This window comes from Gavia stellata, chromosome 6 (genome assembly GCF_030936135.1).
Source record: "Gavia stellata isolate bGavSte3 chromosome 6, bGavSte3.hap2, whole genome shotgun sequence".
Lineage (NCBI taxonomy): Eukaryota > Metazoa > Chordata > Aves > Gaviiformes > Gaviidae > Gavia > Gavia stellata.
Window position 1 is genome coordinate 54,806,333 of NC_082599.1, and position 26,268 is coordinate 54,832,600.

General features: G+C 43.4%; 1 protein-coding gene across 4 annotated transcripts in view; it reads left to right on the forward strand.

The window, feature by feature from the left end:
- PDE1C (phosphodiesterase 1C) overlaps positions 1-26,268 on the forward strand; it is a 315,948-nt gene that overhangs the window by 103,462 nt on the left and 186,218 nt on the right. Inside the window, exons 1-3 of one of the 4 annotated variants that reach the window (XM_059818718.1) lie at positions 4,342-4,453; positions 4,988-5,090; positions 25,841-25,867. The exons of 1 other annotated variant lie outside the window; for it this stretch is intronic. In XM_059818718.1, coding sequence (XP_059674701.1) covers positions 4,990-5,090; positions 25,841-25,867 — 128 coding nt within the window. In that variant the 5' untranslated portion in view covers positions 4,342-4,453; positions 4,988-4,989. Of the gene's footprint in view, positions 1-4,341; positions 4,454-4,888; positions 5,091-25,840; positions 25,868-26,268 lie in introns of those variants that run through there. 2 more of the 4 variants (XM_059818719.1, XM_059818720.1) reach the window with 2 other exon arrangements.

The window sequence follows — 26,268 nt, forward strand, 5'->3', positions numbered from 1 at the left end:
AAGACTGAGGGGGCATCTTATTAATGCTTATAAATACTTAAGGGGTGGGTGCCAGGAGGAAGGGGCCAGTCATTTTTTAGTGGTGCCCAGTGACAGGACGAGAGGTAACAGGCACAAACTTGGTCATAGGAAGTTCCATCTAAACATGAGGAGGATCTTCTTTACTTTGAGGGTGGCAGAGCACTGGAACAAGCTGCCCAGAGAGGTTGTGGAGTCTCCTTCTCTGGAGATAGTCAAAACTTGCCTGGACACATTCCTATGCAATCTGCTGTAGGTGAACCTGCTCTGATGGGGGTTTGGACTAGATGATCTCCAGAGGTTCCTTCCAACCCCTGTCATTCTGTGATTCGGTAATTGCGGAGAACCAAAGATGGTTAACAATTGCAGAAGTGCTATACCTGGGTAACTCCTTAAGAACTACTTCTAGGAAAGGATTTAAACTCCTTGGAGCTGATGGCTGATACAATTTAGCACCTGGTAATGGGAAGGATAATGTTCATTAAACAACCAGCTTTCTGAAAATCAACATCAAGTACTTCAGAGACCCTCCCTGGACCTAGTGTTGCAGGCATGTGGTTGAATGTCATTGCAAGGATGAGGTGACCTTCTCCAGGGCACAGGTGACCAGACTGCTTGAGGTGCTAAGGGTGTGTGGTGTATCAGACCCAGCTAGCAGGTAGGATCCTTATGCTGCTTCAGCTGCTGGGAATTCCTCATTGCCTTTAATTAATTGTTGGAGTTTCTGTTATCATGGGAGGAAAAAAAGAGATACTGTACTGTAAGATTTTGTTAAAGAAGGAAGGAAGCTTTATTTTTAGGAAGTCCCAAATGACTTTTTTTCTAGTCGTCTTCTATACAAAGCCAAGCCAAATGGAGAGGTAATGGGAACTGAAGGTGACTCTTGCTAATAGCTTCTTTTATTTTGTTTCCACAGTGGTGCTGCTGTGTGGGATCTCATTAGGGACCTCTCTCCTACCCCAGCTCCACACTAAATCAAACAGGGCAGGAAGCCACCTTGTGTCACGACTCTCTCGTCAGTGCCATCTCTGCCTGCATTGAGCAGATAAACTGGTGTCTTTGTCTCAACTTCCATCAGCTAAGTGTCATGACTGCAAAAATGTTTGCCTTTGGCAGGAGCAGCATCCTCAGACACATTCCTGATTCTTCTGTGGCTGCCTTTACACTTCCCATTTGCTTCCACAGGCTCCAACGCTGGTGTTGCTCTTGCCAATGCTCTTTCCTCTCCCAGTTCACATTTTGCATATCACTGTGTTTCCTGCAAACACTGCAAACCCCATCTCTGTCCATAATTCCTATAAATATCATTGCTGTGACATCATATTGGACCAGCCCTCAGTTTCTTCAACAGTTGAGTGCAACGGCATTTTTGTCTTCATTCTCTTGATCTGGCCCCTGTTTCAACTTCCCAGTTTTATTTGCTTCTACAGTTAGCTATCAGAATTTGGTAGCTTATGATCTCAAAGACTCTTGGAGGTCAAAATACGATGAAACAAAAGGCCACGCACCATTCAAGGCCAGGAGGATCGCTAAGTTCTCCTGTATCACCTTTTTAATAGGATCCACTCAATATTAGTTTAGTTCTTCAAATCTGTGGAGGTATCCTAGCCTGGCACAGAATCTTATTGTTCTCTTTTTTTCTTCTCTCCACCTTGCTATCTTTGCCTGCCCAATATCTCTTCCCTGTGTGACTGTCTTCATAATTATGACACTAGTTCATAATTTTCCTGATATTTCTGCAGTTTATAGTAACTTTCCTTTAATACTTAGTCTCATCCCTATTTGCTTTTAGCTATCAGATGAAAATACTTCTTTTTTTGCTTGCCTTCATAACTTTTTCTCTTCCGTCATTATGTATGCATTCTTTCTGGCACTATCTGGTATTTTAAAGGTATAATTTGCATAGTAAATAATAACATGGTGAAGGTGAAAAGTACCTGGTTTCTGCTAATCTCGACTGGCCAATTATTGCTGAGGAAAAGAATGAGTCACTGGTTAAATAGATAACATACGGGTAAGGTACAGACATACAGGTTACACCAGCATCAGATTGTTGTTGACTTATATTTTACTCATGAGCTGGAGCTGATACGTTTATCGTTTCAAGGGAAAATGTTACTTAAAAAGTGGCAAAAGTGGTGGTGGCATGTTGGTAATACATCTCCGCTCCAGTGACGATTCCTGGTAATAAATGAAACTTCACGGAAAATGCTCCTGACTAAAGCTGAATGAGAAAAATGCAATTCTGTGCATCTGGCAATAGAATTGAAATAGGTATACAGGAAAAAATGAAGTGTAAATGGGGATTTTTGTTCTGCTGGCCGCTTTATGTAACTGTGGTAGGCCACGTGTCCATGGGGTTGAATACCTGCCTCTGGTTTTCGCATGATGTTTTTTTTTTTAAAAATATCTAAAACCTGTAGGAGGTAAGGGTGAGGGAGCTTTGCCTCCTACAGAAAAACAGAAATCTCAGCATGTCTGTGTTGATTTGTGTGAATACTAAAAGCTACAAAGGGTTTCCTTAAATGGGATGGGTTGCATTTGGAAAGTCTAATATCAAATGCACATTGTATGCATGTTGGCAAAATGATGCAGAAATAATGAAGGACGATAATGCCTTGCTCTTACAGTCTCCTCCTCATCAGTGGAACTCACCGTCCTTCCCATAGGTGGTAATGCTGTGCTGGTTCTCAGACAGAGGCACTGAGTTAGGGAGTAGGGAAATGATTACCTGTCACCTATGAAACATGTGGCTGAGCTTCTGGGTCTTACTGATGAATCAGTAAGACTGTATTGTCTTATTGACAAGGTTGAAAGTGCCACGAAGTTGGTAAAACTCTAATAATGTAAGCTTTAATTCAGTATAGGCTGTTCTCTTTCTGTCACTATGATATAACTTTTTATGGAGCAGTGTCTAATCTCACTGGAATTAAAATGAACCCTGGAACTTTTTCTACTTTGGAAGAAAAGTTTAAAGATTTGTGCTTTTACCTCAAAACTTTTTTTAAATCTCCACACACACACCGCCCCCCCCCCCACCCCCCCCCCAGTGAAAACTGCCTTTTGCATTAACGAATGCAAGGCTTCTAGTTTTCCTGTGTATGAAAAGCCCTCTTGAATATGCAGAAACAAGAGGGTGAATTGGTAAATTGTTGCACAAACTCAGCAGCACAGTTTCAGAGCCTGAGCCCGGTTATGTGCCGTCTTGCACACAACAGATCCCAAAGCAGAAAACCCACTGATGTTGTATAGACATATAAATCTGCAGCTTTATTTTTTTCCCATGGGGCAGGATAGTCTGGTTTTACTTTGCCTGGCTGGATTTTGAATTAGGCATGACTAAGAACTGATTTAAGTCCTTTATACAGGGGCTTGCTTGATTAGGCTAATTAATGTATTCTTCATATTTCCACAAGCTACTCAGTGTTGGTGTGTGGACTTGCACAACTGGAGCTGGAAGTCATTACCAGCAAGAATATTATCGCCAGAGCCTTTCTTCCCTCACATGGCGAACTCCTCTGGTGCAAGCTCTGCTTCTCAAGAGGCAACTTTTGCAATACGTGACAAACCGTGTTAAGGCTAGGACAACATTTTGACAGTTATTTTCCTTATGATCTAGTGTCTTCGGCTGAATACACTGCATCAATAACCTTAAGTAAAGAGATGCATGCAGGGGACCTTGGCAGAATTTGAGAGGTGATTGATTGGGTTGGTGCAATGAAGGAAATCCCTGTCCTTCCACCTGCCCAGAGCAGGAGCCCCGCAGGTATAGAGAGGGATACCCCATATCTTGGTCCCTGCTGTGCCTGGGGTCAGTACAGAGGTGCCCCACGGGACCCAGAAACAGGCGTCCTATGGCAGAACTGGGGTTCTAACCTCCGCTGGGCAAACCCCTTGAGTTTGATCCATAGGTCCTGTTTCAAGCCTCATGCGTTATGAATAATGTATTCTCCTTTAAGGTATTGTTTGTGGTTCTCGTTGAAAGGCATCGATACATTGGTGACTAACGTGTTGGGCTTGATCTTTCTTCAGTGTACAGACTTCCCCTGCCGTGTTTTGGGGGGCTTTAGGCAGTGGTGCTTTACCGATCTATGTATTTTAAAAGTGGATCTTGCCCCAGTTGAAGCCTTGCAGCCCATGCTGCGTGTCGCTCTCTCAGGAAAGCAGGCTGACTGCAATGAAGCAGATGGCTGTTTGCCAGGAGTGAGTCGCTCACTTTCTGTAATTTACCCTTCCCTTTTTTTTTTTTTAATGGTTTGGCTTGGTTGGGTTTTTAATCAGAGCCAGCCTTTCTCCAATAGCCTGTTCTCTTGCGCGCGCCTGTTTGTGTGTGTGCGGGAGAGAGGGAGGCAGAGAGAGAAGCCGTGCCTGGGCTATGCTGACAGACGACTTTTTCCTCAGTTGTCAGGTTTCGAGCCTGCCGGCAGCGCTGCTGGTAAGTGGGAAAAAAATAATGCCAGGGTGGGGGGAGCGAGCCCGGAGGGACCGTGGGCTGCCACTCGCGTGGCGGCGGCGGGGAGCAGCCTCGTAGGCAGCACGCAGCCCTGGGACCCGTGCAGCTGCCCGACTCCCCAGCTGCCCGTGCAGACAGCTCAGTTGTCAGCAAGGGATTTTCCTCCTCTCCTCCCTTGATAAAGATCCCTCAGCTGGTATTACTGAATGTATCCTTGGCTTATTGAAAAAAAAAAAAAAGAAAAAAAAAAAGGCAAAAAAGGAAAAATCCATGTGGGTTTGCAATCTGGAGATGAGCCTCTAATCCCCTCGGTCAGCCCGAGGATGGTGGCATGTTGGCGCGGCTGCCCCCCGCGTACACCTGAGCACTACCCACGCCGCCCCGCTCCCGGGGAGGGGGGAGAAGTGGCTGCCAAAAATGTTGGCCGCTCCCGGGCACCGTTAAAGGTGGAGCGTGTGCATGTGTGGGGGGCAGCATCCGTCCTCGCCGAGCTTTAACCAAAGCGGTAACCTGCAGCTATGGAGTCACCGACTAAGGAAATCGAAGAATTTGAGAGCAACTCTCTGAAATACCTACAGCCAGAGCAAATAGAGAAAATCTGGCTTCGTCTCCGAGGCTTGTAAGTAGTACTTTTTTTCATATCCTTCTCCTGTTTCCTCCCATTGTCAAAATTATTGTAGCACTTTCTTTTTCCTTTCTTGCCGATACCTTCAAAATCTCCCAGGAGTTTCCACACCTGTTCTCCATAAATACAGTGACTTAATCTTAGCAAAAGATCCATTTGCTTCCTTAAATTGAACTGCTTGTTACATTGAACAAACATTTTCCAGTGGGAATGTAGAAATGTCATTAATGAGGCATTGTAAGATCTAAGCAGTTACTGAGATGCTAATTACTTTAGCTGCTATACTAGAAAAGTTTTGTTATAGCCTGACTGATACTTAATTGGATCCTCTGTTTCCCATAATCTTACCCTTAGATGCAACATACAGAAGACTCTTTTCCCCCCGTGAATGTACACCATTTCCGTCACAGACATGGTTAATAAGGACAAAATAGGCAGAGAAGGCACAATTGGAAAACATTTCTAACAGCATTTGTAATGGCAGCAAATTAATGTTCCACGGATTGGATTGTACTTATTAGTTTATACATGAAGCCTGACTTGCCTTGAAATGATGGGACACTGCCTCCTGAGTAGGAAAAAAGTACCTGTGCTTAAAGAAGAACTTGGCACTGCAGAAAAGTAAAAGTTTATAGGCTGTAGAGTTTGCGTAGCTTATTTAGTGTCAATGTCTGGCGTCTTTTTCAGATTCTCAGTATGTAAAACACTGTCTACCAGCAATAAGATCTATTACTGGCAGTAAAGCCATCAGTTTTTGGCCAAGGCAAAGAGGAACATTACCATGTTAAGCTGCATCCCTCCCTGTGTTCAGAACTGTTTGTTTTTTTTTCTTTAGCCTCACATGTTAGAGTTATTAAAATTTCAGCCCTCAAGGGAAAGTGGGGAGGGAAGGGAGCAAGGAGGCTAGGAAACAGCAGAAGCAAGAAAACGTAGAAAGAGTAGGCTAATAACTGAAAACAAACAGGTCCAAGTTAAACTTGAGTTGCTCTTTGAGTGTTATTTTGTGTGAGCAGCGATGGCATATTTTGTAAAGCATATCCAAAACTTCTGTAGGACTCCAAGCAGTCTAAGAGATGTGCATGAATATGTATTTCTTTCAAGGCGTCACTGCAGGAAGCCTGTTTTGTGAAGGAACTTAATCAAAGTAGATGACAGCTGTCTTGTAAGCCTTCCAAATAGAACAGCCACATAAAACAAACCCTCTTATTTTCAAGTCTGTGCCATGTTGTAGTATTAGGAGTCCTTGAATTTCTGTCTAATATGGAGTTTAGGAGCATGCTGATTCGGATTCCACCTGAAGTTCATAGATAATTCTTCAGCAGCATTGTAGTTCAGGATCTTTTCTGCTGTTAGTGCAAGGTAGTGTCTGTGTATCAGGCATTAAGCTCCGGTCTCTTCCACCTTTTGGAAATTGGGCAAAACTGTAAGACTTATTCTAGATATATAATAACTAAACCTCAGGCTGTTTTTCTGTATAGCTCTCTCTGTTGGCAGTGTGTGTGAGTGTAACAAACACATCCTTTCTCCTTCTGAGTTTCAAGATTTCTTTGCCTAAAGAGGAGCTAGATTTTCTGTAGAATTCTTGATCACAAGATGAAAACTGAAATGTGTTCTCCTCTAATTAAAGACTGTAGAAGATTTTCCGTTCCCAGTCATTTTATGGATGCTTTTAGCACATGCATACACACGCACACAAACTGGTTGCAAACAGAGGTTTGGCATCGTGTTTCATGGTTTTTCTTGTCTGTTTTTATGCATGCCTATATGTGTAAGAACGATTAGATGTGCACCGCCATCTTAATTAGCTTTTAAATAAGATGCTTCATCCTGGAGGGATCAAATACTACTTGAGAAGATGCCTCTCCCCCCTGCCCCTGGTACACCGACCGCTGTGTCACGCAGGAATTGGCTACAAGGCAGGACAGTGCTACCAGAGCAGTGTTACACAGGTAGTGAGAGAGAGCATGCTGCTGGCTGGAGCCCCTCGGGGAGCTGTGAACTCGGGGAGTTGAGGTCTGCAGCAGGCAGACACCCAGTAGGTACTTTGATCCTGACACTGCTTCTTAAACGAGAAGGGCTGTGATGATTTAAGCAGTCTCAGGTGCTCAGCGGTGGGTTGGACATCTCCTAGGTAGGACTTCACTGGTGGCAACTCTGGTACCTTCCTCCCTGTCTTCCCACCCCCAGTGCCAGCTGGAGTGTTTGTTTACTCAGTGGACAAACCTATGCATCACCTCTTGCAATACCTGGCTTTTCCAGGGGGTGGGGAAGGGGGCTCTTTTAATTTTCACCCCATCTCAGCCTGCTTGGTTTGAAGGGAATGGAAACCCAAAGGCTGCAAAGGGGTGGTTAAGCCGAGGCTTTTTTTAGACTCCCCTAATGTAGTTTGTTTTCTGCTTAAGCAAGTCTGGTGAGGGCTTTTTTGCCGTGTGCCTGGTAGAGTTCTGTTCCACAGGATGGTTGGTCTTTGGAGGTTTGGGCATGGGGCGTGTAATTTCAAGGAATAGGGAGGTCTTTTGGACAGTGTGCAAAGGGCAGGTTTTTGTGAGGCTGAAGCCAGGTGTCTGTTGCAACATGAGTCATTTGTTGCTGTAAGAGCCAGAGAAGATATTGAATTTGCCTCTGGAGTGGAGTAGAAGGATTTCCTTCTCCTTTCCCTTATGTATCTCCCCAAGATGTGGTTGGGGAGGTCAGGACAGCCTGGTTGCTTTGTAAGCATAGCAGTATGAGGTGATGGTCCTTAGGCCATACACAGATTCCTTTTGCTTTTACTGTTTAAGAATGAGCTAAAATACTAGTGCAATAACATTACTGAGATGTTTTTACCTGACTTATGCATATGCATGGCTTAATGATTCTGTGCAGCAATTTATAAGAGAGTCAAGTCAGTGGACCTATAGTGTTTTCTCAGGTTTAAGGGAGCGTGATAAATTACCTCACTGGGCAGAAAGTCATCTGTGGCAAAATATTTGGGTGTCTTGAACCAGGGATCTATGAAATAAACGTTGTCTTTTATATATGACCTACTAGATTTTAATTTAGGTTTAATCACAGCTTAGAAAAGAATCTTTCTGTGGTTTATTATTAATAAACTTTCAGGAAAGGTTTCTGAATAAGCTGTTTCCTGGGCAAAAGTACCATTAGAGATATACGAAACCCTCTGGGGAAAATCTTGAAAGTTGAGAACTGACAATTTTGCCCTTTTTTCTTACGTCATGCCAGAATGTCAGGGAGAGGTTTACTCCAAATTTCTCCTATAGGAGCTCACTCCAGCAGAACAGCTGCGTGAACCGGAGATGCAGCCATCAGGGTCCCATCTTCCCTGGGAAAGAACGCACCAGCTTTCCCTGCAGCGGGGACCTCCCAGAAACAGACCCGCTTCTGAGTTTCGTCATCATCATAAATGAATCAGACTGGAGCAGCTTCACATCCCTTCAGGGATATCTCAGATGGAGCTTTCCCTCTTGGCTGCCGGAGGGCTGCCTGCCTCCCAGGAGTGCCGCTGGGTGCAAGGGGTGCCTCCCCACCAGCCCGTGCCTCCCCGACCCCACAAGCACACACGCGCTCTCCCTCCCTGGCTGCTGGTGGGCTGCCAGCCGCCTCTGCACACCCCTGGGGTATCCGTGCTCTCCTGCTGAGCACGTCTTTAATTCAGGAGCAGATCTTCTTGGCTCCTTGGCTGCTGCTGGGCTGCGGGGATGTCCGTTTGTTTCCTCACGTGGGGTCTGCCTTTGAACAGTTGCCTCTTGTTCCCAAGCAGTGCTCACCCATGAAGGCTGACAAGCTCAGCCTGCAAGAAACCGTGTTTCTTAAGGACGTGTTGATTGTTCGCTTATGGCTCTCAATAGCTGCTGCTGCCAGAAAAAGGGCCTTGAGTCTCTTGCTCTGTTCTGTCTTCCTTGCCCCATGGATCCTGTCCAGAAGGCAGTCTTTTATTCAGACTTGCCTTATTCAGCGCTGGGCTTGGACACTGTATACACAGGAGTTGTGTATGAGCCTGCCCTCCACTCACCTACAATTGTTAATAACTCTGTTAAGCTCAGGACCTTCTGCTCTGCAAAATGTATTGGTTAAGATTAGGTGGGACCCATTACAGGGCACTGTTAGCAGCAGAGCCTGGAGACCTGATTTCAAAATATGACTGCATGGTTGCTTTTCAAGCTGATGGTTTCTCTAGGGAGGTGTGAGCAGTGCTGGCTATGTTGGGGTGTTATTGTTTTAGCGCTTGGACCCCTAGCTATGGGACTGTGAACTCCCATCTGCTACTTAGGACTCTTAAAATTACCTCCTGATTTCTCAAGAACAGAGAAAGCACTGAAGCCCTTTTCAACACTAGGATTAGGTGTCGTGTCTGACAGCATTGAAGAATGCAGAGGCATATATCCAAAGAGATTTGCTAGTTTCAGTAGAGATGTGCTAGTTTATGGCAGCTGAAGACCCAGCTTGGAGGTACTTTCAGTTTGATTTTGATAGTTTTTATGCAGAAAAATAAAACCTTGATTTCTAGCTATTACAGTAGTACCAGCATCACTGGCACCTGCTTTAAGCATTGCAAAAGGAGAGGAGAGAAAATGGACTTTAACCTTCTTCTCAGTAGCTGGGATTATGATGTTAAATTGCTTAAATACATAATAAATCCCTTCATTCTCAGTGTAGTACTTCCTCGTGCTGTCAAAGATGACATTAGAAACAGCAGCAATCTCTGAACTGCGACTCAAATGGGATGCTTGACTTTGAACTCATTGTTTGGACTCTCCTGCTCTAAACCTGTAAGTGTAGAATTGGTCTAAGAAATCTGACGGGGAAAGAAGATAGAAACACATGTAAATCAGTGTCTTTGAAAACTTCATGGTTTTTCTGAAGATCTGGAATAATATTTCAGCACTTAGGGCATATCCTCAGCTTCCTCTGCAAAGCACTGTGCATCCTACTGACAGTGAAGAGGTCCCAATGCAAACCTTTGTGTAAGATCCAGATTTGTTTTTGAAGTAAATGGTGAAGCAGCAACTGATTTCAATGGGAAAAGATGGAGCCTTGATGACTGAAGATGATATGGCAAGTGTTAGGCTGCCACCACTCAGTTATCTGTTTCCCTGTCTTATCTGTGTGTGCTCTACGATATTTTTAGGTTTCCTTAGTTGAAAAATGTCACATACAGAACAGCTGGTTCTGCCAGTGACAGTATCCTGGTCTGCTTTGTTTTCATTTATGTGGCCATCATAAACAGGAAAACAAAGAGCTCCCTTCAATTCCAGAGGCACGCTCTGCACAGTGGGCTTTGTCCCCAAATATTTTAGCTGGCAGTAGATAGTAGAAGTTAAAAAAGCCCCTCAGAAAGCACCACTTTGTTAGGAAATGTGTAAATTAGTCAGTTTTCAAGTGGAAAATATGAATATGCTAACTCCTTTCTGGAGGTGAGAGAGGCACTTGGGCTGTCTTTGGTCTTGGTTTCAGTCCTCCTGAACCTCCTGAGGGTCTAGTTTCAAACTGAAGCCCTGTTTGCCCTAGGAGCAGAACAGAGCTACCTTCAACCGTATTTAAATACAGCTGCTGCCACCCTGTGTCTCATTTGGCTTTCCTAATGGGCATAGACAGGGATTATTTGTCAGAGAACCATGTCAGGAAACCTCTCTGTAGGCCACTTAGGTCTGAATTTCACTTCTCCTGTGGTTGTCATGATTTCTAGAAGGATTAAGGTCTCACTGGTTGGTGAGCACTTGCTGGGTATGTGCTGGAGGTGGCAGCGCTCCAGCGTGGCCTAGAGATTCTTAGTTTGGGTGAGCTACTCTGTGGGTATGAATGACTCAACTAGTTTTAAGGTTTGTCGGGGTCTGGTTGATCCATAATATGGTTCTCCACGTAGTGTGAAGAAGGGCTGAATTTTACCATTAGACTAACCCGTAACAGCTTGTTTGATACTGCCTGCAGTATAGTCCTTGGAGGAGCAAGGGGAACAGGAGAAGTGCTACCAGCTGCTAATCTCATGCCTGACAAATGGGCAGAGGAGAGAATATGTTCTAATAAATAGCAGAACAGCAATTTCAGAAAAAGTTAATTAAAAAGTACAGTGTTCAGAGGTGTAGTAATTCAGTAAACCGATACATTTTGCCACAGTCCTTCTGTTACCTTGTTCCACCCAGTGACTTTTATTTGAATCTTAAATCAATAGATGAGTCCTGTAGGTAACAAAAGAGAGAAGACTTCATGTTTAATACTAAAATGTTGACTAAGAAATAATACACACTCTCTAGTTTTTGCCATAATCATAAAAAAGCTTTTATTCTTCTGGAGGTAGTACAAATGAATCATACCTGCAGTCCAAAAAGCAATTATTTATTTCAGTAGTCATAAAAAGAAGACCACAGTCTGTAGTAGAGGAAAGGGGCTCCCTTTGTAATATTAAATTCAGTGCTTTTCAAATATCACTGCTGTAAAGCTTTCAATCCTGCATAGGAAACAAGGATATTAAAAAAGTTATTTTAGGGAAGATGAATTTAAACCTCGGGTCAAAGGGAAATTAAGAGACTCTTTCTGGAATTCTTTTTTAAAACTGTCTTGGTGGGATAGGAGTCCATACAGAAAGAAATAAAACCGGATGGAAGACAGGACTGAAAAAATCCTCTGCATGTGTGTGTGCATGTTTTAAAGGCTGTGAGGCCAGCTCATCTCCTAATCTGCCAGCTTTTGGTGGATTCAAACACTATATTAAACCCAACTCAGCCCTTGAAAGGATTTTTATGTAGTGTGTTTCTTTTCTTCCTGCAATCCATGTGAGATTTTCCTGTTCCATTCTCTCTTGTCTTATTCCATCAAAATATCACTTCAGCCCCTTCAAAATACTAGAAACAGTCTGACTCTGATCCTGACTGGTAGATGCGGGAAGACTGAGGTTCATATATTAGGGCTGACCCGTTAAAAGACTATAGCAGCTATGAAACATACCTCTACAGATGCGAATTGCTCTCAAAACACTGGGGATTTGGATAAAGCGGAGGTTTTCTAGAAGGGCTTGTTTGGATTCATAAGGCTGTTTTTGATCTCCTGAACTGTGCTGTAAATACTGGAAAGAATGACCTCATTGATATCAATGCATTTGCAGGGGTGAAATTAGAATCCAGTTCCCGGTCTTTGGAGCGTTTTTTTGGTTTGTTTTCTTTGAAAAGCTAGGTTTTCCAAGTAACTGATGGCTTGAGAAAAGTTGTTCAGCCCTGTGACGGTGCAAGATTCTCTCTGACAGTGTTAAGCCCAACTTTGTGCTTAAATTTGAATTGTAGCTGAGCAATAGTCCTTCCTCCAGCAGACTCAGTACTGCTCCAGGCATCTGCCAAAATTTGTCTGCAGTTGTCTTGGATATTTGAAAAGCAGATTCATTTTGAAGGTGTGATTATAAGTACAAAGAAACCAGAATTAAAATTTTGCAATAGATGAAGAGTGCAGCTGAAATTCTGAAGGAACTGGTTGTAAAAAACTTGGCTGGTTGACTTCAGTGGAATCAGGATTCTTCTAAAAAATTGGTAATGTCTATATTGGGGATTTTTGAATTTTCCTGGCCAAGAAGCGGGGTGTAGAGCTCTCAGAAAGTCATAGCTCTACATGGCTGTCAAGAAGAGGTTTGAAAGGCTGTGTGTGTCTGCCAAGGAGTCCAATTCATGTCACAGCATTCTGCCTTACCTTCTTTGGGAGGACGTCCATGCCTAGCAAGTGGTGATATTGGGTGGAGAGGTGCATGTGAGCTCAGGCATGCAGCGGGAGAGGATTGTCATAATCTTTATTGGAGAGAGAAATGTAGGACACAATTTAGTTATTAGATGCATATAGACAAGTATGATAAGTTCCATGCTTTTCTTCCAGATCTGTCAAGCTGTGAAGTCATTTTGTTATTAATGTGACACCTTGAATGGCTATTAGTAGGTCTGTGTCATCACTTTAGGAGTGATTTCTTACACTCCTAGGGACAGATACTATTCATGCACAAAACTCCTAGCCAAGACAGAAAGTTGCACAATATCCATCTGTAGCACAAATCCTGGCTTGGCGCAAATCTCATTTCAACACCAAGATTAGCACAAATTAAACGTAAGATCTGTGCAATTTTTAACAGCTAAGACTGTACAGTGCCCTTCAGCTACAGCTGTGCCATGCAGGGAGTCCCTGCAGAGTGCGTGGCACAAGCTACAGCAAACATCCAAGGGCAAAGGAGCAGAAGCAGAGCATAAATCCCCTTGCAGGCTGAGCAGTTCAGATGGTTGCTGTAAATGATGCTCAGATCACACTTCCTCCCATGCCTCCTGTGGAGCAGCTGGTTTTCTGGGATTCACTAGCAGTAAGCAGTTACTGGTGTCTGCTAAGCAAAGAGTCTGAATACACAATTTAAATATGCTCCTATACACATATTGATGCAGCAGGGACAGCTACAGTCAGATGGGAGAAGTCTCTTTTTTCAGACTTGCTTGAAAAGTGAAAGGAGTGGAAGCTGTGGGGGTTGAGGCTGGGAGGGGAAAGCTGGGAGATCATCTACAAAAGAGCATACTGACTCATAAAAAGGGTGGAGAGGAGAACCAGAGAGAGCTTTTTTTTTTTTTTTTAAAAAAAAAAAAGAAGCGGTGGTGGGGAAAGAGATAGTGCTGTGAGTTCTTCAGGTCCCTGCATGCACACATTTGTCAGATTTATTTACTTCCAGATTAAAGTAGTTCATAGCACAACATATATGCAAGTCATTTAGGAGTTTGAGTTTTGCTGAAAATCCCAGGGACAAGGGCTGCCTTTAAGGGCATTTGAAAATGCCGCCCAGTCTGTAGCGCAGTATTTTTTGCCTCACTCGGATTCTAATGGGAGACCTCTAAGGAAAGCCTGGATGCACCTCTGGTTATAAATGCTGCACAAAACACTTCTTCTGTGTCACCTTCTGAGCATGTCTTCGTTCAGGAGAATGAGAGTATTCTCTTCAGGAGACCATTGCTTTGTTTCTTTAGAGGATGAGGGAACTTTCTTTGGTATCTTGGCCACATTCCTCTTGTAACACCAGTCAAAATTCTCCCTCCCAGTGTTCCCATTAGCGTTGTCTGGGCAGTCATCTTTCCTTTCCCTCTTTGCACTAGTGTTGCAGCTGCAGAGAGCCTAGGGGTTTGGATGCAGTTTGACTGGATGTGTAGATGAAGTCATTCATGTCGTACAGAGAGTGTCTTTAAAGTGCTTTGCAGAGAAAGGATTTTTTTATAAATGCTGAGTGATCTCTGGAAGACCTGTTTCTAATTAGCTTGACTGCAGTGAAGATATCTTCTGGCAAATGGAGAAGAATGAAATTCCTGATTTATGCAAATTTGCTGAATAACTTGGAGTAAATTATCATAACAGTCCCACCTAGCCTCACAATCTGTGAAACATCAAATTACATTTTGAATTACCTATTTACCTTATGGAGGAAGATCTGCTACTCTTATGGGCCAGAGGCAGGGAACTTGGCTCCTACCTTACAGCCGCCAAACTTTTAAGAGCTAAGGTCGCTGTCGCAACCATGGCACCTGGTACGTGGAAGGGACGGGACTTGCTTATTTAAATACATCTTTATTTCTGAGGCTTCTGAAGACACCCCCCCCACCCCCCCGGTTGCTGTGGCATCTAGATGCTTGTGAGACAGCTGGTGACAGCATGGAGTAGGGCCTTGAGGAATAGAAATCTCGCACAGCCTCCTCCCTTCTCTGTAAGCATTCTCAACGCCTGTTCCCATCCACCCACCCATCCGTCCCGGTTCCCTCTCCCGAAGTTTCCCCCTGTGTGGTGAGGAATTCCCACGCCAAGACTGCAGGGCAGCGTTTCCGAGCTGCAGACGGCGGCGGATGCCGCCTCTCTCCCTCTTCTCCTTCCTTTCTTCCTTCCCTCTGCCCTCGTGCCTAATTCGGTGGAACCAGCTGTGTGCCATCACACCCGTGTCATTCATGCCTGGGGGGTGCAGGAGGGAAAGACGGGCAACATTCTGTACTTTCTGCAGAGAACGATGTTGTAGTGATACAGAAATGGTGTTGACAGAGGAGCGGGCAGTCTGCTGAAGGTGCTGAGCCCTGCTGCAACCAGCAATTGTGAGGACAGGAGCCTCCGTGAAACCACTTTTCCTCTGCAAACAAGCTTGCCCTGGCTATGGCAGAGGCCCATCGTTGTTCAGATGACTTCCCTCAGTAACGTCCCCGCTCCTGGAAAGACACAGAATGCTGGGAAGCCCAGAAAAAGAGCGCTGGCTCTTCACGAGTAGTTTAAATGTTGCCTTTTCCTAAGAGTGACATTTAATAATTGGTCTATTAATGAGGAGGCACTGTCTGGACAATAGCAGTCCTGACTCGCTACACAAAGTAGTATCGCTAAAAGGCTCGAATCATTTAAAAAAAATACCAGTGTGCTGGAGGAGGGGGTGGTTGGGAGGTGGGGATGGGGAAGTGAACCTTCTTTTGGAAAGGGAACACTGCATCTTTGTGCAGCAATTTTTTCGCCCCACGTTTAGGCTTGTTCAACAGTAATCCGAGTGTTTCAGCCTGTAACCCAGAGTCAGAGGAGGGCCTGGCACAAACCCATGAGATTTAAAATTCTGCGTCACACCAGCTGTCTACTAGCAGACAGAGGGGGTGGGTTGTGTTCGGGGGGAGGAAGGTTGGAAGGGGAAACAATAACAAGCAACAGTCTGATAGATTTACTAGAGCTTAGGGCAAGATGCAGATTTGTTTAGTGACTTCATGCACACGGTTGGTCTGGTCTGATGTAATTCCAGTTCATGTTTCCTGTCTTGATATTTAATCCAGGGTATGAAGAATGATTCGCCCCCTCCCCATCGTTGTGCATGCTGTAACTAATCACAGAGCTACCCTGCATGAAACAAACTGGACAGCTGCCTGTTTGGCTCCTGCAGAATCGGAATATGTTCGTTTTACATAGTAGCAGTGATTAAAATAAGTTTTTTAATCTGTACATGCTTGTTTCTTCCAGGGTCTAAGAGCTTTTCGCCACTGGGGGAATGGAATTCCTGCTAAACAGTATTATGTGTTTCCAGTGTACACGATACATCAATATTGCCCCTATATGCGCTTTGCAAAATTCTGCTTTGCCTTATTCCAAGAGGACCTGTTCCCATGTACGCTCCTTGTTGATATGACTCGTTTTCACAAGCTCTTTTCTTAGGGAAATGAACAGGATACAACTAAAGAACGCACAGGAAAGATTGCGTATATGCTCCCTTTTTTGAGACATTGTAATCGCAAGGAAGCGGCATCCCACTTGTGGAGGTCAGTGTTGCGGTGTAAACACAATGTGAAGCACATCTATGCTCAGAGCAGCGGGGAGGTATTCTTCCCTCTGGGCCTCTCTGATCCCATTGTGCACTAAGTGCCACAATCTCTTCCAGTGGGAGAGGCTACAGAATAGGCATGTCGAAGTACCACCCATCCTGTACTTTGCAGGTCATCACCTTTACTAATTTCAGAGCCAAATGTTCCATAAGTCATCTAGAGTGGCCAGCTAGAAAGCAACACTCGTTCAGACTAAGTATACATGTATCCTTCAAATAATAAATATACAGAGGTCATACAGTATGGTGATTTGACAATCCTTGTCTCTTTTTTTTTTTTTTTTTTAAAAGCATGAATACCGAGAACTGCTTTATATTCTTTTCAGACCTCAGGACTTTATTTTCCTGAAATGTACTTTCCTGTAACTGGATTTTTATGAGCTTGCGCTTTTCTTGACAATGTGATGTGTGTGAAGCACAAGAGAATTTGCTTGTTGTGTACTAAGAAAAAGCAGAATGAGTAGTAGATCATATTTTCTTCAAAGGGTTAGATTTTCAGAAACAGATTCATTTTACTTTTTACTTCATATTTCTCTTCAGCTAAATCCACACCAACTGCAATGGCAGGGTTTTTTGTTGTTTTTGTTTTTTTATGGTTCTGGTGGTTGATTTTTTTTTTACATGCAGAGTGATGGAAAACTGAGTAAATATAGAGGAAGAACGTCAAGATTTCAGTAATTGTACTGGCTCTGTACAAAATCTACATGAATGAAATAACATTTTAGAAGTTTTTAGAACAACATTTGCTGACTTCTTTTGTAGTTAAGAAGCCAACACATTAAAATCCCAGTCCAGCCTATTGCCCAGTACAGGGCAGTTCCAGTACTGAATCTGAGTTTGCCCTTCTGGTTTGGCCTTACTGAAAACCTCATTTGGTAATGAAGCTGGAGTGCTCAGCTGTCCCCGTGGGGCTCCCAGGGTTCCCTGCAGATCCTTGTATCTCACACTGTCTTGCTCAAAACCTTCCTATACATAGCATGTTCAATGCAGATCAATTAAGTAAACTTTTCCTTTGCTGCTTTTTCTCCTCATTTGGTATAAATACTGTGTCATGGAAAGACACACAGCAGTTACCTTGCCTCTTCTCATAGCAGATGCTGTTTACTGAAGTTTGAGCAAGCCACGATTGCCCTTTGTTGAAATGAAGCTGAACAAAATCATGACAATTGGTCATGGATCATCTTTATGTCATCAGAAGATAAAGTGCCTTTAACTAATACATCTCTTATGCTACTTGAATAAAAGCATTATAGCTGTTCTATATGGGGTCCTACCCAACCCTCCTGCCCAAGGTCAATAGGTGGCTGCATTTATACTAGCCTTGGGAGATGAGATCAAGCCATCGGTCAAGTTTGTAGTGCCAAGTAGGTCAAGTCAGTTGTATCCTCATTATCTGCAGGAACAAATCTCGAGAACAAATCACCACCCCCCTTTCTTCCTTCCTCCTCCCCGTACTTGAATCCCTGCTTTGCTAGAGAATTGGTGCCCAGCACTCTGGCTGTGTGAATAACGAAGGAACGTGGACTCGAGTGCAATTTAAGGTCATCAGCTCTCATGGAAGCATATAGCATAATAGTCTCATTAATGTCAGTCTACTCAGATCATATCCATAACACCCATCTGTAACACCTCCACGATCTGTCCACTCTTCACTAAATGAGTAGAGAAGGGGATTGCAGCTCCCTTGAGCTGCACTGCAGAAGAAATTCCTCACAGCCTATGCTATCACAGAGGCTTTTCTGTAAGGAGAATTTGAACACATTGCCTCTCCCGCTATGCTTCACGTGGATGTGCTAAACACATTATACTCCAAATGACCAAGCGGGGAACTGGTTGTTAAGCCACAGGTAAGAGCCCTATCATGGCAAAAGGTCACAGCAAAGCAGAGACAACACTAGAGACATTGATTGATCGTTTGTATGTCCTAAAGATTGCAATCCATTTTGGAGATGAAGCTGCAAGTTTCTTTTTTGTCTAGTTGTTTAGAAAACTCAGTAACTAGATTGGTGAAATCCAATGGTCAGCCAGGTCAGCTAAAATTTATCAAAATCACGTTTTCCTTGGGCAAAATCAGTGAGGATATTTTCTGACCTTCAATTATTTACATACATTATTTATTGATTGCGAGTTGAGCGCAAGCTTCTTTTCCGCTTTGTAATAGTACTTCTTGTTTCCAAGATGTGAATGTTTTCCCCTCCTTTTTTGGCTGTAAATCTGTTGTGCCTCTCAACTCTCTTGTCTCCACTTCCACTGAAATCATCGTACCTGTTTCAAGTTGTGAACATTTCTTGTCTTTGTATGCCTGCGCCCCACACGCCCATGTTTCAGAGGACGCGGACTCTTCTTATCTACTTAAAATGAGACAAGTGACTGCCTCATCCTCTCATGATTTCACTGTGTTCCCATATAGTACAGGGTCCAATTTAAAATGACTCCTCTTGTTTTTTAAAAATCCCACATAAACCCTCCATCAAATTTCAAGTACCAGCTGAAATCTTTTCTTCTTTCTTCACCCACTTCTTACCATTTCTTCTCCTCTGATGTCAGTAGTCTCTGTGATTGTATTGTTTTTAACTTAGCACAGTATTCTGGTAAACAGCCCACGTGGAAGAAAAAATAAGTAACTTTTTTATTATTATTATTGATTAGAGAGTGAGTAAAGCAAGAAAGCTGGTCTTCCTGTTTCAATTAAGGAATTAAAAACCCAGCAGGAGTTGATGGCATCATACCTTTTGAAGTCTGGCGATCTTAATATATTTCTGAGTTCTGGTCAGTGTTCCCATGGGATCCTGAGCTTTGACAGATGCCGGTCTGTAGTCTGTGCTGTGAGATTGGATTTTTGTGAATTGATTTATAAATGGTTATTAATATAGGCTTTGGTAACGTAACGTAAATGCATCACTAATCCTGTGATGATGACGATTAATTGGTAATGCACTGCATGATTCTGAGTATTGAGCTGCTAGGAGAGAACGTTTTCAATTTATTTAAGTGATCCCGTCAGTCAGAAAATCTAGCTTGATCTGAGCCCCCCAGCCTCCTCTCCCTGGGAGTGATGCACAGGGGGACGGTGCCGACCCCCCGGGATGAACTGCTGTGCCACTGAGTTAGGGCCAGAGAGGGCACCTGGGCTTGGGAGCTGGGAAATGCTCTTAATCCTCCTGCCGAGACATGGCTGTCGAGGGGAAATCGTGGGGATTCTGGACCGATGAGCTGGAAGGATCTGGGGACGAAAGCCGTAAACATGAGTTATGGTCGGCTCTTACAGAAAAAGGAAGGGGGGAGATACCATTCAGTAAAGTCATAGATTCACTGATGGGTAACAATAGAGCAGGAAGAATCTGCCAGATTTGACCTGTAGACAGACTGGTTTGTCTTTTGCCAAATTTCATCATTTATCTCACTGTTGGTTTGCTAAACTACGAAACAGGCTTTTAGTACTGTTATCTTAACACCTATTCTAGCGCCAGAAGCCCAGCTCTGGCAGGAAAGAAAAGAAAAAGACCTGTGAGAATGTGCATGTTACAAGGTGGATGTTTCATGGCGGTGAAGTGGCTTTTTCTCCCTGAGCTTCCGAATGAGCTGGTGAGAGGAGCCCTGTAGGGAAGCAGAGATGAATAGCCCTGGCTTGCGTGAGCTACGGACGTGGTGGGACTCTGGTACTGAAGGACAGACGTTGTTGTGTGCTTTTGTTAACGGATGAGTAAGCTCCCACTCACATTTAAGCATGCTCATTATAAAGCTTCTAAATATAGAAGAGGAAAAGTCCCTCTTTCCCCTCGAGCCTATGAATAACTCATTTTAAATATTTGCTTGTGGCAACTGTTTTCTTTAACAATTGTGGTTCCCCTGAAGAAGTAGCTTTTGTAAAATGTTCCTCTTCAGGCAGGAGTTTCCTTTCTCTGCGCGTAGCTCTAATCACGTTTACCAATGTCGGTGACAAAAATAAGGGTATGGCAGGCAAGCTCCGGCGAGGCTGCATCAGATGAAGGAGTTAATGTCCTCGTAGTTTCTTTTGTCTCTCTGCCTCCACTACAGAGATGGCAGTATGAAACCCAGCGTCTTTGCTTAAAGCCACCGTTGTTGGCAGTTTAAGCCAAAAGGCTGAAATTTGCACCGAAACAGCTGATGCCCAGGGATGCACGCGCATCCGCCAGCCGTGCTGCAGGGGTGCTGACCCGTGGCAGGGCGCTGTGCACAAGGCAGCTGGGGGCAATATAGTTTTAATCCACTGCAGCAGGTTCACTTTAGCTAATATCTCCGTGCCCTAAAAAGTCGTTGCCCTCTTTTTCCTGAAGAAGCGTGGATCCAGCCTGAAAGCAGACACTGCATTAGATCCAGGCTTGTGCCTTGTCAGCCGGTGGTACCCAGGGGAGAGCACAGGCCACTGAGTTTTAAGGACTTCAGAAGATCTATCTGGCTTGCTAAACTGCTTTGACCAACTGTGTGTGCCCTCCGAATCCATTGTAATGGCCAAGCAAAACAAAATGCATTACATTAAGCCACTGTGAGCACCGATTCTGAGCTTCAGCTGGAAAACTGAGTCACTTGACTATCTCAGCAGGCTTAGGACATGCTTGTGGCACTTGACATTCCTGAGTTGGCAAGCATTAACTCACTGAAAAGTGTCACCTGCACTCATCTGTGTGTACCTCAGGTTGTTAACTGCACGTCCGTCAGCTGGTGGCCTAAGGCTGATCACCACACTGAAGTTATGAGCCTGCAGAGACCTTACCAAGGGCAGATGTAACCCTTAGTCTCTAGCAGCAGTGTGTGAGCAGAGCGTGATGCTCATTAACTTTCAGATTTTAGTATAAATTTCCAGGGATGAAGTTAGGCAAAGATCCTCCTATTACTTCTGCAGCACCCACAGTTTTACTCCATATACTGAAATGATGCCATGAATACCAAACCCTGTGGAATAACACCGTGTTAACCAAGCCACTATGATGAGTAAAAAAATTTAAGTGGTTTAGGTAATTCTTTGGAGGCTGTGTAGGAGTGAAAAAGCAATTCATCTAGCTAGTTGATATTCTGAGTTGTATGATTATGGGGCAAAAACAGAGCAGTTGGCAGAGTTGCTTAATTCCCCCAACCCCTCCACCCTCACTCCTCTCTGTACCTACTCAGTCACATTAACTCACCTCTCAGAATAATAAGGCCTGAGAACGTCATTACCAAATTCAGACACAGTTTTTGTGTGTTTCTATTAAATTCTCTTTGTCTCTGGGTTTCTAGATGCACAGGAAGGGTGGGAGCATTTTACAACAACTCAAAAGTAGTGTTATTTTGGTTCCAGTTATGCCCCACCATCAGAAATTGATATGCAAAACCCCATAAAGCTAAAGCCATAACCCTGAAGAGCTAACAAACGAATGGAAAAGGGCCTGAAGGGGAAACATAGGAAGAAAGCGATTTCCCTGAGGGTGCACCAGAATTAAATGGCAGAGATGGAAACATAACCCTGGGAACAGATACCTTGAAGAAGTTGACAGCCATCGAAGCATAGAGAGAAATTTTGCGCACCTATTTGTTTCAATGGGAGTTGCGTGCCCATATAGCTGTAGCTAGCTACATCTTGTTTCTGCTTAAATACCTTCAAAAATCTGTCCTAATTTTATGTTGGGCCACTTATTGTGTTATTCCTGTGGCCACACAATGGATTCATTCATCCCCAGAACGATGCTGAAATAGTGGGCTCAACTCTCTTGTTGACTGCATCTCATGTAAGTCAGAAATTTCATCCTACCGACCACTTTGTTTAGTTTTGATTGTTACAAACCACCTATTTTTAAAACTCTTACTGGATTTATTTTCACTAGGCTCCAGCAGCCTTCTTGTACTAGGACTGACTCCGTACTACAGTCATGAAGGTGTAATTGTATTAAGTTGAGTGAAGTTGTTTCTAGTTTACACGAGTAATATAGGGCCTACCTAGTGTGAGTTACTTGCTAATTCTCTTCAGCGTGAAAAAAATAATTCTACCTTGTTCTAATTTATGTTTTTAATGTAAGCTAAATGTAGACTGATGAGTAATACATTCCACAGCAGGTAACAGGAGTTGAATGGATGTGGCAGTTCTTCTAGCACAGCACATGAGCAGTGGGAAAAGAAACTGAACTTACACAGATTTGGTAATATCAATAAGCCTCTTGCAGGCACGAGCACAGGACAGCCCACAGGTGTGGGAAGCTGTAACGCCACCTCCTTTAGGTCTCTCTCATTCTTTTTCTCCTGGGAGAGAGGGATAGCTTGGGTTTGTTCAGAAAATCACCTGTCCCTTGAGCTTGACTGGAAGATGTGTCTGTTTCCGGGTTTATCCCAGAGCATCTGCTAAAGGCAATGTAGCAGCTAGTTCCTCTTTGCATAGACTCTTCCTGGGGAGATAAACCAGCTTGTCCTGCATCTTTTTTAAAATAAACAACCAACCAAAAAAACCCCCCAACCAAGCAAACCCACATCCCCACCCTCCAGTTTCCTCTTGTTAATTCACACATGGTTGCTGATTGCAGCCAACCGCAGCTGTTGGCTGTGGTATTAAAAGAGGCACTTTCTAATTTTCTTGTTTGCAATGATCTCATTTAATGGAAGGCAGGTGTAAGTGGTGGTTTGTAAGCATAAAGCAGGTAGATGTTAATGTTGTTTGTGTTTCCAAAAGCAATCTGAAGGCTATCCTTGGAAATGGCTTTATGTTAGCAATGCCATCTTCTTATAATGTTGGTGAGTAGCATTGTCAGACCTTGTTTGTGAAATGCTGGAAGTTCAGGCATCTAGGAATTTTTTTGCTGGCTATCAGAAGCTGCTAGTGATGTTCCTTTTAAAGCAAGTGCATGTAGTAGTGATACTGAATCTGTAAACAAGGGTTCCTTTAGTTATATTCTCTTCAACTGTAACATGCAAATTCAGTGTCGGTAAATGCAGTCACTAACTTGGTACATGTAAACCTTGACTGTAATTGGACTGCAGGTGTGGAAACAACAATAATAAAAAATGCATATATGTTTTTTAAAACTCTTATGACTGGGCAAATGCTTCTTTTCCTAGTACTGTTGTCTGTGATAGTATGCAGTTTTCTAATGCAGTTAAAATATTCTTGAGTAAAAGGAGCATTAAAGGTGTAACTGATCAGAAAAGTGATGTTATTGCTCAAATGCAAAGGGTACCCTAAGGCTGGGTCACCTTTTTAAAATATACAAGGAAATTTTAGTTAATCAGGAGTTAAGGAATGGTATCTTTGCTCAAATGTGAAGCTTGGCTGAAAGTGAACCACTTTATAAAATAATACGAAAGTCACTAGCCAATAAAGGGAAAAATAGTTCTGGCAGTGCTGAAATGCACCATAAGACACTTTCAGGGGAAAGAATTAACTTGTAAATAACTTCATTTGAAAATTTTAAAAGTTACATAGCAGAAATAAAAATTTAAACATATTTGGATTTCTTGGGAATAAGATATTTGAATCAACCTGGATTGGAATGGCCGCTCAGGTGGGGGTTTTTTCAGCATTTTCTTTTTGAAAGAAAATTTAGTGAAGTTCCATATTTGTCAGCATATAAACTTCCGCATCTAAACTCTTCAAAATGAAATTTCTACTTTTCACCCTTCTGAAATTAAAATGAAAAATTCCCTTAGAATCAGCTATGTCCAAGTGGGCTTCTGCTGGTATGTGTCAGCATCCTGAATGCCCGTAAGCTAGAATCTTGATACTGCTATGAATGTTTGCTCTTTTACTCCTTTGCATCTGTTCAAGTTTAAATAAGTAATTCTTCACACTGTAAAATGTAAACGAAATATTTTTAAATCCTTTTAAAATAAATATCTAGGATTCTTATCATTCTAACACGGTCAGAATATATAAGTAGGTACAAGCATGAGTATGATTTCTAACGGTAATATTGGATGAAACATGTGACAGCCAGGAGACATTATTCATGCTTCTTATTACGTAGAAAATAGCACTCCATCCCTTTTTGCCACATTTCTTTTTATTTTTAAGAAACAATACCCTTTGTTTGGGTTTTCCAGGCCTGCCTTAGCCGCAACTTTCCATGTGCAGTAGTATCAGAGATGAAAAAGCAGAACTCGATGCTTATAGCAGTACACCCATTCTAACAATATTGCCTACACATTGAAAAGGTGGGGACCGTCTGGTAGTGTATGGCTAAACAACAGGGTGTTGATCTTGCACTCCTCATCACAGTCCACACTGGGACTTGTTCCCATCGCTACTTGTGAAGTTTAGAGATCATTAGTTTTCCTTCAAAACATAAAAGCAGAGCTGAGATAAAGTGAAATCAATGCCCTGTTTTGCCAGGCACTGTGTAAAGCCATTGGAAAAGGCTGCTGAAGGATCAAGAGCTCACAGACAACATATCACAGAATCATTAAGGTTGGAAAATACCTGTAAGATCGTCAAGTCCAACCATAAACCAACCCCACCATGCCCATTAAACCGTGTCCCGCAATGCCTCGTCCACACGTTCCTTGAACGCCTCCAGGGATGGTGACTCCACCACTTCCCTGGGCAGGTTATTCCAGTGTCTCACCACTCTCTCAGTAAAGAAATTTTTCCTAATATCCAGTCTAATACAGTCCGATACACCCTTGCAGCTAACTGTATAGCCACATAGGTAACCATGCAGCAGGGCTCATGATTATTTCCTTACTCTGAGCATTGGCAGCTCGTGCCATTGCCTGCTGTAGAAGACAAAATCCACCCTGCTAAGCAGAGTAAGAGGTTTACAGCCTTTGCTGCAATTGATGTGGTGTAAGGGTTGGGGAGAAGAGGTGCTGTCAGTACGTTTATGCGCTCACGCCATTCCTAGTCCTGGGCTCAGATCAGTTAGGTCCCAAGACACATGCAATGAAGTGAAGCTCTGTTGTGTGGTATCTGGGATTTGGTGGAGTAGGGAACTTTCTGGGATCTAGACTTTCTTTTCGGAGCAGGGCTGCTGTAAAATCGCTGGGGTTTTCCACTGAGTGACCACAGCCAATGTGGTTGGATGCATGACATCACCACCACTCCATTTTAGTGGGCTCTCCACAGATAAGGCCATACTCACCTGTGGGATGGAGACATAAAAACTATTCTACTACTAGTAAGTAGAAGTAAGTTTCTTCCACTTAGACTTCCTGTTAAGTCGTTTAGAGTAGTAACTCATTCTTTCCTAGCTGCAGCAACCCTGTCTTAACGGAAAGGGCAAGATGTGCATACAGGCAAACACACACCTTTTTCTACTGAAGTTAGCGGCAACCACCACTGAGGTTAGCAGAAGAGAATGGCTACATCAGGTTTGGGGCAATCTCATGGCAGAAGTGACTTCCATTAATTGCTCCTGATTTCTGACCCTCTCCTTTTCTCCTCCTCACCAGTGGAGCCTTCTTATCTCAGTTGTATTTTGTTCTTTTCCTGCAGGAGAAAATACAAGAAAACATCACAGAGGTAAGAGTAAATCGCAGAGGACTGGAAGGTATTTGTGAGTCATCTGTCTCTTTTTGTTAGGGGGTTTGAAGGAGGCTTTTCCTGTTACCAGATTAGTTTTGTTCCCAGGGAAATGCCATTCTACTGATTGTTTCCCCCTTTGAAGGTCCATCTTGCACTGCTGCTGCTCCAAATCACCTCTGCTGCTAGTGGTAGTCCTCCCCTCTGACGTTAGTGGTAGTTCTCCCCAAGTAAGGAGAGAAATACTTATCCTTGAAGGTCAAACCCCAATAAACGTCACTCTGTTCCTTTTGCAAGATCTGCTGGTTCTAACTCCTATCACTTACTCATACTGTAATAACAAAATGGATTGTGGACTTGTAGTGTTGCTAATGACCTGTGCCTTTGCAGGAGACTGGAGG